Consider the following 20064-nt stretch of genomic DNA (forward strand, 5'->3'; position numbering starts at 1 on the left):
AAAAGTTTGTTGCAACAAGTTTGTGTTGTTTCATGCACATATGATGCAGTACTAATAATGTGGTAGTAATAGTGACAAAGTTTTCTGTATTTATCACCAGGTGTTAAATACTAAAAAATGTGTTTCCTGCTGTGAAGAATTACAGTCTGGCATCGATCTTCCAATGATTTACACCAACGTATAGAGTTACTCCTACAGTGGTTATGAGCACAGGATCAGGCTGTAAATCAGATATCCCTAGGACATACACCTGAACAAAAAAGGAGTCAGAAAAAGACATTCAAGCAGTAAAAGATAATGTGAGTTGTATTGGTATGGAATCATAATTTTTGACCATTTTGAAATGAAGATTGAAGAGGAGTAAGAAACTAAACAGACAAAGTTAGTAACGGCAAGTGAGGAAAGAAGTTAGTTTTGAGGGAGGATTTGAAGGATGAGAGCAATAATTAAGAGTTGAAAAAAAATTTCCAGCAAAGAATTTCTTTCTTGGAAAATGCGGATTTATTTTTTTTTGCCAAACTTTCAAAATAGACATGTTGATGCTGGCATCAATTTCAACCAAAATGTTTCATTTCAAAATGTCATTTTAGCTTAATGATGTCAGCTTAAGGGGAAGTATCACTTTGAAATTACAGTTTCCATGTTGAGTAGACATTCCTGAATTAAAGAGTTTGGTCAAAATAAACATTTAATTATAAAACATTTTGCTTCAGATCAACCTGCTGTTTCAAAGGGTGAAAACATTTTGATTTATTTACAAGGGTCAGAATTCTTTATTTTGATACTTAAAAATTAAATACCCTATGACACTGGTATTTGAGGGTAATTTTGATCAGAAGTGGGGATAGAAATGCATGTTAAGATATGATTGAAATTCTAGTTTCTAGTCAGTGGCAAGCTCTGAAGTTTGCTTTACAGAAAGAAGGGTGTTGAGTCAGGCAGATCAGACAGCAGGGCTGAAGATGTGAGGTAGAGAAAATGAAAGAAGAAACCAAGGACCAACAAGATATGCAGTGCTGAGCTATGGTATGATGAAAAGTGAGATGAGTTACAGGAAAGATAGATCTATGAGGAGTCTGAAAGGCAGAGGGCAGATGGCAGAAGTGATATGGGAAAATGGTGTGACTTTTCCAAGCTCAAACTGCAGCAGAGGATGAAAGTTTCTAAACAAAGTATGCTGCTCAGCTGCTGTGAGCTGTCTTGATTGAGTCCCTGCTTAAACGTGAGAATGGCATTTTGTCCTTTATGCAGGAGAGACCAAAAAGACCCAAAAAATCATAGAAAAAAAATTGAAGAGGCAGTGAGAGTTGTGGCTACAGACCAGTTACATGTGTTAAACATCATCAGTGTGTTTAGCGAGCATTAAATTTCCCAAACTTACTCCAGCTTATTTAGCAAAAATATCATTTGCTTTCACTTCTGTGTCTGTAACCTTACTGCGTCTCGCCCCCACCAGTGGCTGTCTGGCTCTTGTATCTTGGCTATTGTTCTGCTTCCTATTTTCTGTCCCTTGTGTTTGTCATTAACTCTTGTCTGAGCTGAATCTTCTGCTTCTACCTCTCACCTGCCAACACAGACATGAACCAGCTCAGAGAAAGAAGATTATTTTAGCTGTCATGAACTGATAGAGGAGATTACAGGTGAGTTGGAATTGCTGCAGGATCATCACTTTTATAGTGCTTAGTCGCCTTTTCCTTCTTCTCATTTTAACCTCTAATGAAGTCATTTACAATTCTTCAAATGCTTGTACTTCAGTGCTTGATTCTAGGATTTAAGTACACCAGACTGCCCAGTGTGCTCTTAGTCATTCTCAGTTTTATCTCAAAATGAAGGGTCTGCTTTTGGAGTAAATGTATCCAGCCACTGGTAGGTTTTATTATTATTATTCATTTTTTACGACAACACCAGGAAATCTCTATCAGAACAGCACTGCAGAGCTGCACAAATGCAAACTAAGCCACAGCGTGCAATGTGATGAGCTGGAAAGTTAAAACCTGGATCCAGCAATTGACTACAGATACAGTGGTGTGTCTTTCTGCATCCCCTTGGGTCATGACGTGACTCTATGTGGTTGTAGTAGGATCAGGAGGCTGATAATAGGATGTTAGGCAGGACTGCAAACTGCATGTCTTTCACTCAGTAACGTGACAAGTTTGCAGTTCAAAAAGAAAGACCTACATGTCTCAACCCAAATATCTGGGCTGGGAACATATGTAAACCTATGATGTAACTTCTATTATAGGTAATTTTAATGACATTTTGAAGACTTGAAAGCAGTGGATTGAAGTGAAAACATCCTTTTAACATTAATCAATGGTTATCTATCTGCAGCTGATAATTTGCGAAAAGTGACCTATTACAAATCACTGATTTTTTTGTTTTGGATTATCAGGTGTGATACCCTGTGTTACTAAATGCATCATTATTTTCTTTTCTCCCCAAATCATGGGAAATAAGTAAGGCTTCCTTTAAAAAAATGGTTGTGCTCTTTTGCAAGTAGAATGCCGTCTTTTCTGTTTTGTGATAGAAATGGCTTTACCTTTAAAAATTAAAAAATAAGGATAAGATAATGGCTACATAGACTCACATTTCTATCTATCAGTGAAAGATTAGATCCTGAATATTCTTATTCATATTATTGCCTTAATTTTCAAAATGTGATATAAAGCATCCAGGTTCTTTCTAACAAAGCACTTTACCCCTACTTGATTTATTTGGTTATCTGTTTCAGTTGAAGGTGTAGATGCATCTGAAATAGCATTACTCTATCTGTTTTGGGTACTGGTGCAGTAAATCTACTGCAGCATGGGCTATAGGTACCTCACTTACACCTTTTGGCATTCTGGTTGTAAAACAGCAGCTTCCTCCATTGTCATGAGCTCATTGTCAGTACTGGATGCCATCTTTCGTTTTGAACCTGGTTGCAGGGGTCAGTAAAAGTGTCTAAGATGAACTGACAAGAAGCCTTTTATTGAATACTTGTATTCAAGGAAAACAGTTGTTTTTATTCATATTTTGTTTCTGTTCTCTTGAAACAGGACATTCTGGGTGGACTTGCACACTGATCTGTGATTCCAAGATATTTCCAGTGCTTTTACTTGCGGTTGTTTACGCTCTCCCCTGAGGAGAGATGGTCCAAATGTGGCTAGTTCTGACTCACTTCTTATATTTCCTAATTGGCCAGGTTCAAGGGTCAGGTAGGTGGGAAAGATCATAAAGTGAATGCAATGTTGTACGCCTCAAGGCATTTCAGTCCCTACCAGCTTTTTTTTTACGATGTATTCTGCATTTCCATTATATGAGATTTGAAGGACACCAGAGGAAAGCAGAAGGATTTTCTCTGGGTGTGAAACAGGGTGGTGGGAGGCAGTGGGCAGAGGGAGTGGGGAAGGGGTGGGGGGAGCAGGTTTTGTATACCTAGATGTGAACGGGGTTGAGAAGCTTGGTTGGGATGGTGTAGAGAGGGTTTGCTGTACTAATAGGCAGGGAAGTAGGAGTGGAGTTTTTAAAGCTTCAGGGTGTCAGTTAGGGAGTCTGTTGTTATTTCTTATCTCATGGGTGGCTTGTCTGTCATTGTACGCCACTGGGAGCGCTTCCAGATACCACGGGAGTTAAAGCTGAAACTGGCCAATGTTGATAGAAAAGCTACTAGTTAATGCAAAACCACAGTGCAAGCAACTGAAGAGGCTTTATTGATACAAGTAGGAAACATCACACACAGTTAGAGATGGGAAAGCCAGAGTGATGTGCAGTAGAATTACAAAATAAGCTGTCCTCACCCTGACCTGCCACAGGAAGGTGCTGCTGGACAGGCATGCAGTGCACAGTGCATGCAGGCTCCATCTGCAGGCTCCATCTCCAGTACAGTTTACTGCAAACTTCCAGAATTAAGATTTCTGGGATACATGTCCTATGTTTTGTCCCACAATTGCCCCAAATACACTGGGGAATCACGGGCTTTAAACCTTGTTACAGAGACATGGTGGCATGTATAGTTTTAACTACATGCTAACCACATTGACCGACTAAGTGGTATTTTCCTGTCTCGCCCTCAGAGGAGTTTCCTCCTTTTAAGTGATTCTATCCCCACCCCCCCCACTTCTCCAAAGCCTGTAACAAGGTAACCAGAAGTCCCTGGCTAAAGCTGCTGGATGGTATTTTTTTGGGAACATAATGGTGTGATTTCTAGCTATTTTGTATCACTAGAAAGCGGCGTATGTCATTGTCCCCCCTGCATTGCCAGCTCTTGATGGATGGGCATGCAGTAGACCAGCTATGGAAACTGAGCACTTCTTTTATGTAGCATTATGGACCGTGAGGCACAGGACAGCCAGAAATCCTTGAGCAGCAAGCAGGTGGTAAAGGGAGAGGGGCCAGGCTCCAGTTTGGTAGTGTTCTCCAGTGGTGACTGAGACGCAGTCCAAATACAAACATAGCAAGGGGCTTCCACAGAATGCAGGATCAATGAGATCAGTGAAGTCTCTCTCACACATCTGTAGCTATCAACCAATTTTAGATCATACGGTATAAATACGCAGACATAGGTGTGAGGATTGACACTGTGAGAGGTTTCAGTGCAGTGCAGGGAAGGGGATGCTAAATCATAATGAAACTAAGAACTTCCTAAGCTAAAATTGAGTGGAAATGACATTATTACTTCACTGCTTCTTTCCGTGTAGTGAGCAACATGTTTGCAGTGACTGGTACTAAGGCTGTGCTGAGATGCCCTTACATATCAGTGGCACCAATGATTTTGACAGTATGGAATAAAAGTACAAAGAATGGAATGGGATGCTTATTGGCTTACAGAGCTGATACCAATGAGACAAAAAGTATAAACTGCAGCGAGAGGATGACATGGGAATCTAGACCTGATTATGACCCTTCCCTTCAGATTCACCCTGTAAAGCTTGCCGATGAAGGAACTTACATGTGTGAAGTTGTAAATAGTGATGGGAGTTTTTATAATACCTATGCTCTGACCGTGTTAGGTAAGAACCATTTTATGCTCTTTATTTTTGAGGTAAAATTAACTTGATTTTGCTTTGACAGGCAAATTCCCTATTCTGTGCATGCTAATGCTAGGAAGTGAGGGTTAGAAAAAACTCTTCAGCAAGAAAGTTCAGCGTTTATTTCCTAAGGTTTGCTCTCTTCACTAACGACAGGCTGACTGGCTGTTTACAGAGAAGGGTAATAGGGATAAAGAGCAGTACTGGCAACGTGTAGGCCGTGCGCCCCTGGAAGCGCCAGACGTGAAACCAAAAGTGTTGGCAGAAGTGCACTTCCAGTTTCATTGCTAGCTCGGCGATTGGCTGCTGGGGGGATCTTCCCTCCCTCATCCCCCCAGACTCGGGAAGCACCAGTCACCCATAAAGAGTAGTGTAGATGTATGGGGACTAAATGCTTTGTTGTTTTTACAACAGAGATAAGTGGGCACGGGGGGAAGGATTTTGAACATTATCAAAAGCAGCATGCTATAGTAACAGTCTCAGTTACATGCGATGAAAGTTGTTGCACACAAGACTTGTTCAAAAGTTTACATGAACATTAGAATACACCATTGGCCTGTGAAAAATGGAACTGGGTGATCTTAAATGTGTATCTATCTTAGGTAGCTAAGGCAGTGATATCCATGTATGCTGTTTGCATGTAAGAGCTTCAGGACTTGGCTGATGAATATTTCTTTCAACTTAAAAAAGGTATGAGGACGAATTAATGAGGCCAGTTCACCAAAAGAAGCTTGGAGCACACTCATTTTCAGCCTAGGAGGGGACAAAAGATCATTAACTTACCCAAAAGTAAAAACATTGTTAACAGAAACTGCAGATTTTACCTTAAATTTTTAGAAACGTTCTGGTCTGGAAGAACACTGTGTTGCAGTTGGACTGTCACTAGTAGGTGCTGTAAGGCTTTGGCTTCTTTCTGGTCAGTGTCTTCCTCCCTAGTGACGTCAGAATGAGACCGCACCCTGGGTCTACCTAGATGGTTCCAAGCACTGCCTCTACTCGCCTGCCACGACTTCAGTGTTGATTGATGGGAAGGCAGTTCCCTGTCGGTGGTGCAAGAGGGGTCTTGACCATGGTCTTTCTTTGTGGGGCTCCAGACCTCCCCTTTACCCCATCCTTACCACATCCACAGCCTGGGAGGACTGTGCTCTCTGTAATCTTCCCTGGGATGATCTCTTCTCACCTGTGTGGCCCGTCTTGATTGGGATCGGATCTGTTTGGCCATCAATCTCTCCCGAACTGATCCCTAGTCTTCGGACCAACCTTTGGGTAACTAAACATGCCCCAGCCTGGGGGTAATGATAACTTAGAAGATTCTTAACTAAAAGAGAAGATATTCGGCATCTGCCAATGGAGTGCCTGGGACTCTGGCCCCCAGGACCGCTCTGCCTCCCTGGGACGGGAGAAGGAATTTTGTCCGTCTCTCCGGGTACTCTTTCCAGGAACCAGCAGACTAAGAGTTAATCACTCCTTGATCCCACCACCTGGTGGAACTTGCCCCTTCCTCGCCGAGCTCTGGGCCAGTTGCTGCCTGCTCCTCCCGCTTCACCAGGCTGCCTACAGGGTTTTGCTATCATTCACCGCCCTTCTCTACCACAGTACATGAACTCTCCGGAGCGGCCTGGTCTTTGCCCATGATTGTGGGGACGATCTCCCTGCTGTGACCCTTCAGCAAACTTCAGCTCCCTGAGCCTGAACCCATAGTTTTTGCCGCCGGGTTTCCCTGGCTGATGCTGGGGCTTCTCGCCCTGTGCTCCACTTCACTGCTCCCTACCCGGCTCCGCCATCCGTCTCTCCCCGCCAGCATCCTGTTTCTCTCTGCCTGGGCAGCTGGGTCTCTCCCCAGCTGCCTTTTGATCAGCCCGCGCTTCCTTCAGGCCCCACCCCTGGGGCTTGCTGATCTGCAGGCTCAGGCAGCTGCAGAACTGCTGAGCCTGCGTCGGCATTTTCCTGCAGCTGCCACTCCTTGCGGTCCCTGCCATGAGTACTGGTGCTTGTTGGGCAGGGTCCCGGGACATGTTGGGAGGGGGTCTTCTACCTCCCCTCTCACATGAACTAATTCAGTTATAGTGATGTTGGAAAGGCTTGCCACTTTGCCAGGTTTCAATAAGGTACAGAAAAGGGAAAATTTAATTTAGTTATTCTACAATCACCATCATAATTAATGTCACCTGACTCTTTCATGAGGACTTGTCTTTCAGATAAACGCTATTGTCTATCTCTTGTCTCTCCCTGGTTAGAATCATAGCTACGTAGGGCTGGAAGGGACCTCCACAGGTCGTCTAGTCCAGTCCTCTGCCTGAGGTAGGATCACGCCTATCTAAACCATCCCATAAAAACCATAATCTAAACCCTACATAAGCCTACCATCAACTTGACACAACACAAACATAACACCCTAACCTGCCACAGGTAAGGCAGAGGAACCAGAGCAGCCAATGTTTTGCTTCTCTGCAGTGTTGTCAATATATACTCGAGACAACCCAGGGAGAGGGCCACAACCCCTCTCTACTTCTCCATCCCTACTGTAGATGAAGGCAAAACCCCCCACAGTTCATACCAATATGCCCATGGAGTAAAATTACATCCTGATCCCAAATATGCCAATTGGTCTGACCTTAAGTGGAAGGGCAAGACCCTCTAGCCAGGAACCTCCAGCTTGGCTCTCAGCAGTAGCATTGGCACACCCCATGGCCAGATGGTGGCTCCTGTGCCAGGCCTGGGCTCTGGATTGGAGACCACCATCTGGCTCACAGGTGGACCGGACACTGCCTACGTGGCCCACCGAGGAACATGGTTGAGCACCCCTGGGCTAAACAGTCTGTAGTTTCCCAGGTCCTCTTTGCCTTTTTTAAAGAGGGTCACTACATTTGGCCCTTTTCCAGTTCTCTGGTACCTCCCACAACTTCATGAAGATCACTGCCAAAGGCTCTGAGATCTCCTCTGCCAGTTCCTTTAGGACCCTGGGATGAAGCTCGTCTGGGCTTGCTGACCTAAATTCATTCAGACCAAACAAAAGCTCTCTGATCATCTCTTTTTGTTATTTCCTTCATCAGCTTGCCCCCTTCATTATCCAGATAATCCCTATTAGGTGTGTGGAAGCTTAATTATTTTGTGAAGACTGAGGTAAAGTAGATGTTGAGTAGCTCTGCCTTCTTAGTATCTTTGGTTAGGAGATCTTCCTGGCTTGTTAACAGAGGACCCACAGCTTTCTTGGTCCTTCTTGTGTAGCCAACATACTTATAGAACCTCTTCTGGTTTTCCTTAACATCCTTTGCCAGGTACAGCTTGTTTTTTATGTTTTCCTTCCTGATTTTGTCTCTGCAGGTTCTTGCTATTTCCTGGTATGCTTCTTGGTGATCTGCCCAATTCTTCCATAGCCTGTATGGTTTCCTTTTGCATTTGAGTCATTTTAGAAGCTCATCATGGAGCCATATAGGTCTCTTGCCATTCTTCTTGTGCTTTCATTGTGTTGAGACAGTTTCTTGTTGGGCTTCCAATACTGTGCCCCTCAGAAGCTCCCAGCCCACTGGGTGCCTTTATCCTTCAATCTATCTTCCCATGACACCATACCTATTAAGAACTTGAGACCAATGAAATCCATCTTTTTTAAATCTAGCATCTTAATTTACCTGACCTCAAGCTTTTCCTGCCTTAGGATCTGGAATTCTATTGTATCATGATCTCTTCCTCCCAAATTTCCCCATTACCTTCTCATCCTCCACCAATTCTTCCCTGTTGGTCAGTACAGAATCCAAGATAGATGACCCCCTAGCTGTATCCTCCACTTTCTGGAGCAGAAAGTTATCCTCCACACAAGTTAGGAACTGGCTTGACATTTTATTTTTGGCTTCATTGTTCTTTCAGCTGTTGTCTGGAAAACTGAAATCTCCTATCAGTACCATACTATCAGCTTTTGGATAGATTTGTCACATGCTCTATCTCTACCTCCTCTTCCTGATTTGGCAGCCTATACTAAATCCACACCATTATATTGGTGGGAATTCTGCTTTGCCATCTTCTTCCTCCTGAACCAGGGAACAAGTGTATGTGGGAGCATACACAAATGTATGTTAGAGTCCTTGTGGTTTTATGGAGTGCAGAATACTTAATACTGGTTACTTCATAGAATTCCTCACCAACCCCCTGCCTCCCTCTTTTCCATACATATTGTCAACTTTTAATGCTTTAAACTTATTTCTCCATAAAAATTCCAGGTGTAATTTCACTGTGCTAGGTGGTCTTCATTTAGTATGTGTTTTGCTAGAGTTATGCCTGTTGGTGTAATTCGTTTCCTTCTTTGCCTTTATGATTGGCTGGTTTTTGTTGTTATTTCTTTCCAAAAAACAGAACCTTCAAAAGTGACCAGTAACTTTGGCGGTACAACATCAGCCTCTTTGAGATGTATTGATTTATTTTCAGAGGAGGATTGCCCAGAACTTCCTGAAGTTCCAACCCTTTAAAATGTCTTAAGTTTGAAACCCCAAACAGAAGTACCAAGCTCCTCCAGGGGTGGATCCAGAAGGAATGCACTCCATCCTTCGCCAGATCTTGAATCCACCCCGGGCTACTGTGTTCCGCTCTGAATCTCCCAGTTGTTCCTAGGCCACCACTGTACACTAGAGAGAGAGAGTGATTTCAATTCAGCCCTTCTTCTACTGAAACCCCAAATCACTGGTCATTTTGGAAAACCTTGGCTCTAGTATTTTTTCCTCCCAATTTCAATAAAATGACTCAATTTCCCTCCTTTCCTGCAGTCCCTCCAGAAGTGACTTTAACTTATGGGAGCGGTGGGATTGCTCTATGTCGGGCATCTGCAGGGAAGCCAGCTGCACACGTTTCATGGGTCCCTAAGAATGGTCACAGCATTGAGAATAAAGTTCATCACCTCAATGGAACAGTGACTACAGTCAGCAGAATGTACTGGATCAACAGCACTGCCATTAACAAGCGTTGCTTAATTACCCACCCAACCACAAATAGGACTTTGTCCATTGATCTGTCACCAAGTGAGTACCAGTTTTTAAATCTTTGTATCAGGCTGGTCCAGATAACTCTCTACCTATCAATTCAAATGAGCGCCAAGCAAATGATTAGGTGGTACCAAACAACATTTCCATGCAGCAGAAAAGGTTTATGGGGCAAAGCACTGTCTAAGGAGCTATATTTGAATGATAGTTAACTTATTTATTTTCTGTCCTTTATATAGAATGACCCAGCAAGTAGGGTGTGTATGTGGGAGAAACAGATTTCCTTTGTTTGATAGAATCTAGTCTGTTCAACTAGACTTCATAACACTTAAGAATAGAGGCAGAACATCCTCCTCCTTGACTTGGGTTGTTATCTTCACCAGTTGTATAAGCTCCAAGTTTTCTCCAAGTTCTGTATCCCTGTTCCTTTATTTCTGCAGCATCCCCCATATTCCAGTGTGTCTTGATAGTTGCCTTTTCCTGTGTTGCTGTTGGTGTTCTTGGTGGTATGATTCTTTGCCGGGCTTTAAAATACCAAGGTAAGTCACTTGGATTTTAGTCACTGCTTATTTCAAGATGAAAATGGTTCCATCCCATCCCTGACTAAAGATGGACACACAGAAATTTATCCCACCACTCACAAAACTGGTTGGATTGGGGTTGAGGGAGAAACCAGGGTCCCAATTACTGTGCAAAACCCTATGTTTTAACCTTACAGAAAACTCTTGAGGAAATGGAGAATCTGCTTTCCATGACATTTTTAAACCAGACCAAAAATTCTATAATGCTGGCCTCATTATGCATCATTGCATACACCATATGTGGTCAAAAATCATGGTAACAGAAATTCTTTCATACATCACATATGCTTTTTAGAATAATTTAATGGAACCCTATTGGATATATCTCAGTGGTGTAACGGGATTTTCACATCCTGGACAGTGGTGGCACACAGGATAGCAGTGGCATGGCCATCTACCATCTGCATCACCTATTTTTTCACCTACCCACTTCCCAGCCCCATAGGAGGTGCATGGAGCCAGGAGTAGATCCAGTGGGGGTGTAGTTGCACCCTCCCCTCCCCCGCTGCTTTGATTCCTGCTCTGCCCAAACTTTAAAACCAACTGCCTGGGAGGGGTAGCAACATTTCTAGTCAGGCAGTGCTAACGGAGTCAATTGACTTTATGGTTCATTCCCGTTCCCTGATTCCTACTAATCTCTCTGCACTTCATAGGTGTTAATGACTTTCTTTTTTAATGGTCCTGATATTCCACTATTCCAACTATCTTTTCTTTTGCAATTTTTATGTCTGTTAACCATTCCTGGTAATGTCTCTATTTTATTTCATAGCTCTGAAGACTGTTTGTAAAGTCTAGCTAAAATCCTTAACTCATGTGTGATAATAATTACTCAAGTGTATAAATGACTGATAGTGAAGTATTGGAAGCACTGTTAAGAGACTCAAGAAGGCTAAATTTTGTTTTATGAATCTGACTAAGAGATGTATGACAAATACAACTAAAGAGGTGATACTTCCCCTCTATGTGGCATTGGTTAGACCACAGTTGGAGTACTGCATCCAGTTTTGAGCGCCATACTTCAAGAAGGATGTTGATAGACTCGAGAGGGTCCAGAGGAGGGCCACTCATATGGTCAGGGGCTTACAGGACAAGTCCTATGTGGACAGACTGAGGGACTTGAACCTCTTCAGCCTCCACAAGACAAGGCTAAGAGGTGATCTTATGGCTATCTACAAATTCATTAGGGGGATGCAGCAAGGGATCGAAGATGCTCTGTTCACCAGGGCGCCTCTTGGGGTAACAAGGAACGATGATCACAAACTGACAGAGAGCAGATTTATGCTAGATCAGGAAAAACTTCACAGTAAGGGTGGCCAAAATTTGGAATGGGCTTCCAAGGGAGGTGGTGCTCTCCCCTACCTTGGGCGGTCTTTAAGGCTGGATAGGCATCTGGCTGGGGTCATCTGACCCCAGCAGTCTTTCCTGGCCAGGGCAAGGGGTTGGACTCAGTGATCTGTTGAGGTCCCTTCCAACCCTAGCATCTATGAATCTATGTACATTTAACTATAATGACTATAGGACTTTTGACACAGTGGGCACATCTTCATGAGATGCTACATCGCTGTAGTGGTAAGCTATGGTGATGTAACATCAGTGGTCACTAACCGTGATGCCACTGCCACTGCACAGTAGCAACAAGCTACTGCACAATAACTCCTTGTTACTGGGCAGTAGGGTCGAAATAACCCACGCGCTGCCAAGACTGTGCAGTACTGGCGGGTACTGCACAGTCGTTTAGTACTTGCTAATATTATTAAAGCATCTAGTTTTTCTTTAACTGGAAAAAAAATGTGTTGTGTTATGTGATGATGTGCTACAAACTCTGTACCTCCCTTTTCAAAATCCGAGATCTGCCCATGCCTGGGGATGCTTCTCTGTTTAGCCCTTTCCATCTCTACACTGACACTTCTGCTTTTTCTATATTTATTCTACAAACTTTTATTGAAAATAGTGTCTGACTCTGGTGTAGGAACACATTTCATTACGTGAGGCTTACTGATTTTCTGGGTAGCTGAATGTGCCTGTAGTCCATGTTGGAGGGAGAAAGCTTCTCAGTGCTGTAACTGACTGTCTGCATAGTCTACACAATCAGTGATATTCTCTGATATCTAGTAAATCTCAGGGTCACAGTCTGAGAGACTTTCAGGGGTTCTACTGTGTCCAGTATGTGCTGGTCACAGTTCAGCTCCATTTAGCAGAGTAGGGCCAAACTGAGTATGTTTCATTACTTGTTTCCAGTTCTGATTGTGTTGTTTGGCTTAGCACCTATTTCTCTTCTTTCTACCATCCCCATGTTATCCAGATTCCAATAATGATTTTCTCTAGCACTGGGAATTTGATGAGAACCTGCCATTTCTAGTTAAATTAGAAACTTTTACCCAGACACAAATATTTTGAAAGAAAAAACCCTTTTTGGGAGTCCAAGCTTAGTTTCAAATTATAATGACTGACTCCCATAGGTATTCTCACCTATGGGGTGTTCCAAAGAACAGTTCTTAGGCTTGTTTTCTGGATTGATACAGCCATTATGAAGGGGTTTATTGATAATCATTACAGATTGCAGGGTTTATTGCTCATACATTTAAACAGTGCCATAGTCAAGATTCATTGCAGCACATAGTGGGAGGACTTTAGGCAGTGTACAGAAGTGCTCTGTTAATGTTTTACCAAGCTGTAATTTAGGGAAATTTTTATAGCACTATAAAGTTACAACACTCTTAAACTTGACAGAAGGCAGTGTTTGGGGGTGGGGTGGAGAGCCTCTGAGCCTCTCTCTACTTTCCAGGCTAGAAGGCAGGGGGTACTCTGCAGTCTCCTGGGGTTTCTCCATTCATCCGAAATTTGACCAGTGTACAGAAGTTATTTAAAGTGCTGTAGGTTGCTAAAATGCTGTAAAATACTGTGCCTCAAATTTAATACCTGATAGCTAATTTAAAGTGCTGTATAGCTATGCAGTTCTGTTAAGTCATGGCAACAAAGTGCTTTAAATAGCAAAAAAAACCCCAAACCAACTTCTGTACACACCCTTAATGTTTAAGGTTACAGTACCCAGTCACTTGAACCTACAAATGTTTATACTTTCTATTGAAACTCATTCTAATAGTTTTTAATGCCTCATGCAATGTCCACAGAAATCAGCAAGTTAGACAAGCAGGTTCTTACTTAATAACTGATATGACATAAAATCTGAATATTGCTAATAAAGCTCACTTCAGTCCTTGTGAGATTTTCTGAGACAGGTAACCTTAATTCTATCATACCCTAAACCTACTGGAGCTGTTGAAAAATTAGTTATGCAAAAGGGAATTCCAACAATGGCAAATCTGCTAGCAATAAAGCAGGTTAGACAATAATGATAAATCCAACCGAATTACTTCATCTGTGTTAAGGTGAGAATGCTTTAGCTAATAGGAAAGGTACAGTAAAAGACAAGTATAGGTGCAGCAGCTGTATGTGTCTTGTGAAAAATTTTTGTTCCTTTGGTTGCCTATCTTCCAGCTTCTCGGTTATCAGGATCGGCACATGTTCCCTCAGTGGCAAATAAGGTAAGTGGCAATTGTTCTTATATCATATGACACAACTAACTTCTTTTGACTAACAAAGGTGCACACAGCTCCCATGTGTATGTATGTGTTCCAAATATTTATGAAAGTCTCTGTCACTGTAATTGTTTTTTTGGTGTATATTGCAAGAACAGTGAGCAACCACTTAAGAGACAGCAGGACATGTAATGCAGCTTCTCCCGCTTAGTAACACTTTAAATTATAAATACAAATAATAAAGCATTTTTAAGATTGAACTTTTGAGCTCTTGGAAATCAGTGTGTTCAGAATTCCAATTCCTTGGAAAATCTTTGCTTTGTCCTTGTGCATAAGAAGAGATGTTTTTATGACATGCGTGACTGAATTAAACTAAACCCATGCCACAAGCGACATGAGATAGCTGGATGCTTTTGTATTAAACATGCAGACCTGTGTTAAAAGAACACAATTAAGGTGGTAAAGTCAGTACTCAAAAGTTAGGCAAGGTTGTCTGCAAGACTAATTTGGCTGCCTTGCGTGTGCACCTTGGCTAGAGACAGACATTCAACAAGCCTGAGTTTAAATTGATTCAATCTTTGCAGGTTGGTCTAACCTGGCTAGACAAAACTTGTTTGTAACCATACAGACATCCTCTCTGGACTGAGGAAATGCAGGTACATGTCTGCAGTGGTTCAGGCTAGAAGCCGGGGTACACTGCAGCAGCCCTCCCTTCCTTTCCATTGTGTTGAGCTGAGGGGGTGTATGGCTGGGTCCTGGCAGGGTGCTCTGACTTGGGAGGCATCCCCTTCCCCCTGCTTCCCCTTCCCCTTCTCCCCCAACCAGGAAGGGACCCAGCAGGGAGCTGATAACAGAACACTGAGGTACATGGCAGGGAGTTACACAGAGAGTTGTTAGCGTTCATCAGCCCATCAAACAAAACAAAAGCCTCTCTCATTAGTTAAAGCTGTTTTTCAACAACTTTTTCCAAGGAAGGAACAAAGGGACATTACCGACTACCTCTTGGTTAGGCCTAAGCTGACACTGTCCTGTCTCCCTTTCTCCTGTCTCTCCCAGCACAGACCATAGCCAGTATGTAGTATTCTAGCAAATGCTGAGAGGTGTCTGTGTAAGGCAGAGGGGAGGGGGGATCCCTGCTTGAGCAGGGAGTGGAGGTAAGAGGGGGGGCAGGAGGAAGCCAGGCAGACCCCACTGTACTTGCAGTCTCTGCTGGAGCTGCAGCCAGGGACCAGAGGGGAAGGGCCAGCCCTGCTGGGGAGCAGAGAACAGAGCCCTGTCCAGGGCCTCAAAACTTCTGGGATGCTGGGAAACTCTGGTTTATGTTAAACCAGGAAAGGGTCTGGGACAGATATTGCATAACCCGATTTGACCCAAATCAGTTAAGTCTGATACTACATTTAACCCGGTTTATCTCAAACTGGTTTCAGTCATTTTCAGACTGGTTTATGTGCACTGACTGTCTATTCTGTTACAGGTTTAAACCACTTTCTGATCACTTAAACTGGTTTATTTGTAATGTCTGCCCCTAGCCCTTGTGAAACACTCTCTAATTATACAATCTCATACTAGTTTTCCTACAGGAAATCTGCTTCATGTAGCACACAAGAATGAATAACAGAATGAACAACTACTCAGTATTTGTTTTATCCTCATTATTTACTTTGTACCTCTGTGCCTTATTTATTTCATGCTGTTCAAACTGGGCTTAGAACAGTAATTTATTTTTTTTTCTCATGGGCTTTTCTGCAGCACTTGCCTCTTTAATACAAATGCTTCACAGCATCTTCATAACCTGTCTCTGTAAGGACGGGAGGTATATTTGCTCCCATTTTGCAGCTAGGGAGCTGACGCATGACAAAATAGTCTCAGATGTTTCCAACAATTTCTGCGAGCCCAGTCTGGTCTGCCCAGGATCTGACTTTTCAGAGAACTTTTCATTATGCAAACACCCAGTTGAAACATAGAATCTCTGTTTTGCAAGAAATGTTCATACTTCAGAATTTGTTTCATTCCAATTCAGAAAGAAAACTATGTTTACATTTTTTCGACAGATTGGAAACCGAACATTTTGATAACAGAAAGCTGTGCAGAAGGATTCTATTGTCTTGTTAATTTTGTTTGTTATAATGTTAGCTCCCACATTTTATAAACAGCGTTTCATTTTTAATTTTGTTTTGATTCGAAACAGCTGTTGTGTTTTGTTCTGTTGAAACAGGGTTGAAACAGCAAAACTGTTTTGACGTTTCGCCCATAGGACATACTGGGAAGGACAAAACAGCTTATAACTTTGTCATTTCTGGCTTCAGGCATGCTAGCCCCTGTGGAGGCCACAAAGCCTGCCAAGTTTCAAGGAGATAGGTGCAGGGGTTTGAGGGAAACTGTACATCAAGCTGCGGACAAGCAAAGCCCATGACATGGGTGACAGTTTGTGTGTTAAGGCACAGCAGGGTGAAAGCCCCTGATAGGGCCACTATGCCTGCCAGCTTTCAAGGAGATAGGTGCAGGGGCTTCTGGGTACTGGGACCCTGCGCCTCTAGCTGCTGACAGGCAAAACTCGCATCATGGGTGATTGTGCAACTGTGTCTATCTTAGGCATGGGCGGGGGGAGGAACTACTGCAGGCCTGGCTGCTAGGCCTTGCTGTGGCCGCAAAGCCTGCTAGATCTTAAGGAGATGGGTGCAGGGGGGTTCTGGGGCCCTGTATCCCTAGCTCCTGATAGGCAAAACTCATGACATGGGTACTTGTGCTAGCTAGTTACTGTTATTCAATCAATCATGATTCACTCAGGGACCAGCTCAATACACAGTAGCTAGCAAGGATAATGAGTTAAGGAGCAAGGATTAACACCTACAAAACCATAGACTAAGGAGAGGAAAGAATCAATGCAGAATGGGGAATTGCTTCTGCCCCAAGACAGAGACAGTCAGTTGCACAAGCACCCATGTCACAAGTTTTGCCTGTCAGCAGCTAGGGGTGCAGGGCCCCAGAACCCCCCTGCACCTGTCTCCTTAACGGTTGGCAGGCTTTGTGGCCACAGCAAGGCCTAGCAGCCAGGCCTGCAGTAGTTCCTCCGCCCCTCCCTCCCCCCGGTGCCCCAAGACAGACACAGTTGCAAAAGCACCTATGACATGAGTTTTGCTTGTCCGCAGCTAGAGGTGCAGGGCCCCAGAACCCAGAAGCCCCTGCACCTATCTTCTTGAAAGCTGGCAGGTCAAAATTCAAAACAGGTCAAAACAGTGTCGAAACAAAACTGGCTATGAAATTTTGCACAGTACTACTCTGCAGGTTACTGTTATGTGTTGAAAAGCAAAAAGAGAATAACTGTATGAGGGGAAAGTATGAATGGTAGGCTCACCCTGCTGTATATGTCCATGTTCAGTAGAACAGTCCTGGGTGAGTGGGAGAAAAATACTTCTATGATTCTATGATTCTATGAGGCTGTTGCTGTATTATTCTCAATGCTCCGGTTTTACTATGATTTCCTCATCTCTTTTTAGGGTGATGTTGGTATAACTTCAAAGTCTCCTCATATGTCACAGTTCCAATTTCAGCTGTTTTGCTTTTCACTTAAGGCTCTATATTTATGATTTACTATAGAAATTTATTTAATGTTTGTGGGGTTTTTTTGCATTGCAGACTGGAGATAATATCAGACTCCAATCCAGGACTCAGAAAATTGACACAGTTTACTCTTTCATTGGGTCAGATGGCATCTCTGAGAATTATCATGTGTGGAATATGGATAAAAGCCACTAAGTACATAACAGTGCATAAAGAGACAGGCTTGTATGAAAGCTGTTACTAATCACATCAAAACTGATATTTAACAAATCCCAGAGCTATTACAAAATGGGTCAGATGAACTGTAGAACACATAAATGCCTTCTTCAGGAGCTTTTTATCAAGAAGACGATTTTGAGTTGCTCTATTTGTCTACCTTACTTCTGCTACTTTAGTTTCATGTTGTTAACCATCAGAACAGTCAGGAATGTATCCTTTGGCATTTCAAAAGCAATGATGATGGATGTTGGAGGGATGATGTGGGGGAAAGGGAGGTATGTCAGGAGACAGATCACTCTAGATAAGGGGCGGGCAATTATTTCAGCTGGAGGGCTCCTTCGCAACTTTTGGTGATATGTCAAGTGCCGCAAGGGTAGCTCCACTCCTTGACAGCTGCCATGCCCTGGTTGCCATCCTGGGACTGGAATTCCTGCCCCTAACTCCTGAACTTTGCCACTGGAAGTTCCTCCCTTTGCCCCTGGAAGTACTCCTTTTGGGAGGGGGGTTTGCCATCTTGGAATAAAAAAAAAAAAAATACTAAAAATCAAGTACCTACTGTAACATATTTTAATTTTATTTCAAAAAGTATTTTTGTCCTGATTTACATGTGTGCTTATTGTTTATAGAGGTAATTGCATAACAGCTTAAAATAAAGTCTTACTGTTGTATATTGTGTGTGGGGTGTGTAAGTATGAGGTGTTTGGGTGGATGTGGGATTTATTGGGGGGTGTCGTGAAGGGGTATAGGGGATTGTGGATAGATTTGTGGGGGGGTGTTGGTAGGCATGGGACTGTGTCCAGACTGTGTGTGGGTAGGTGTGAGATTTGTGGGGTGGGTGTGGGGTTTGTGGGTGGTCTGTGGGGGAGTGCTGGTGTGGCATGTGTGTTGGGGTGTGGGGTTTGTGTGGGGTGGTGGGTCTATGAAAGTGTGTGAGAGGGTGTGTGTGGGGGTGTGATGGTATGTAGGGGTCGTAGGGGGTTTGTGGGGGGTGGGATTTGTAGGTGGGTGTGGGGATATGTGTAGATGGATGTGGGTGTGTGTGGGTTTGGGGTGTGTAGGGAGTATGTGGGACTTGTGGGGCCTGTAGTGGGGTCGGTGTGGGGGGAAGTGGGGTTTGTGTGGGTGTAGGTTTGTGGTGGGGGACTGGTGGTGTGTTTGTGGGAGTATGGGGTCTGGCAGCAGCAGCAGGTGATAGGCCCTTGGGGTACTCATGGTCTGCAGCAGGAATTTGAGCAGGGATTTGCAATAGCAAGTATGGCACCCTATCTAGAAAGGAGGAATATATGGCTGTTACCTCACAGACCCCATCAAACAGACTCTGGACCCCAACAAACTTTATATATGGTGCAAAGGTAGGAGCCATGCACCAGTGGACTGGGCCGGGCTTACCCCATGCTTCCATGTGGGGCTTCCAGCACTCCAGTGGCAAGTCATACATGGTGACACAGACCCCACATGGCCCGATGATACATGACTCCCCGGGGCTCCCATTTTGTGCACCATCAGGCTGGGTGGGCTCTATGTTGCCACACCAGGCTCCTGGCACTGTAACCAGGAGCATGTACTGCTGGACCAGGTTGGGCTGGCTCTGTGCCTCCACATGTGGCTCCCTACTGGAGTGCTGGAAGCTACATGTGGTGACATGGAGCCCACATGGTTTGGTTCAAAGGCTTTCGTGAGTAGGCCAAGCTGGCTTTTTACTGCCATGTGCATCCCCCAGGACTCAGCTGGAGCCGTATACTTCTGGGGAGCTCTGTCTGTTATGGCCCATAAGTGCTCCGAGTGTCTGCTGCCTGCTGCTGCTGCTGTTTCTGTTGGCAGGGGCTGTGCATTATAGAAGGGGCGGGGGGCCACACCATTCACAACCCCCCCGCCCACACACACACCTCCACAAACCCTACACCTACCCACACACATGCACCATTGGGAAGGGCGGGATCTCTGCTGCCATGTGCGGCTCCTGACAGTGCAGGCAGGAGCTACCCTTCCCAGTCACCAGCTGTCCAGTCACCTGGCTGCCACCAATTTCCCATGCTACCTGTTGCCTGGAGGGGTGAAGCAGGGGAAGGGGGAGGAGGAGCCACTGGAGGCAGGGGGAGCTGAGCAGTACCCAGTTGCTGCAGCAGAAGGAGGGTTAGCTATAGTAGAAAGCTGTGCATGGTGGCCAGGGCTGGGGCAAGGGCCATCG

General features: G+C 44.0%; 1 protein-coding gene across 2 annotated transcripts; it reads left to right on the forward strand.

The window, feature by feature from the left end:
• Nucleotides 1-109: 109 nt before the first annotated feature.
• Nucleotides 110-18513, forward strand: LOC149874299 (cell surface glycoprotein CD200 receptor 2-like). 2 transcript variants are annotated; one of them, XM_090031619.1, is made up of 7 exons: nucleotides 110-299; nucleotides 3039-3197; nucleotides 4680-4991; nucleotides 9764-10015; nucleotides 10417-10515; nucleotides 14056-14102; nucleotides 17733-18513. In XM_090031619.1, the coding sequence occupies exons 2-7, from the start codon at nucleotides 3131-3133 to the stop codon at nucleotides 17850-17852; spliced, it is 897 nt and encodes a 298-aa protein (XP_089887745.1). In that variant the 5' UTR covers nucleotides 110-299; nucleotides 3039-3130; the 3' UTR covers nucleotides 17853-18513. The 2 variants fall into 2 exon arrangements, with proteins under 2 accessions (XP_089887745.1, XP_089887746.1); XM_090031620.1 differs by lacking the exon at nucleotides 110-299 and adding an exon at nucleotides 1532-1640.
• Nucleotides 18514-20064: the final 1551 nt, after the last annotated feature.

The sequence above is a fragment of the Crocodylus siamensis genome, chromosome 1 (genome assembly GCF_052110815.1).
Source record: "Crocodylus siamensis isolate JL-2025a chromosome 1, ASM5211081v1, whole genome shotgun sequence".
Taxonomy (NCBI): domain Eukaryota; kingdom Metazoa; phylum Chordata; order Crocodylia; family Crocodylidae; genus Crocodylus; species Crocodylus siamensis.

Coding starts and splice junctions, on each gene's coding strand:
- LOC149874299 (XM_090031619.1), top strand. CDS start 3,131: ATGGTCCAAATGTGGCTAGTTCTGACTCACTTCTTATATTTCCTAATT. Junction 3,198..4,679: donor TGGCCAGGTTCAAGGGTCAG/GTAGGTGGGAAA, acceptor CTTTCCGTGTAG/TGAGCAACATGTTTGCAGTG. Junction 14,103..17,732: donor TTCCCTCAGTGGCAAATAAG/GTAAGTGGCAAT, acceptor TTTGCATTGCAG/ACTGGAGATAATATCAGACT.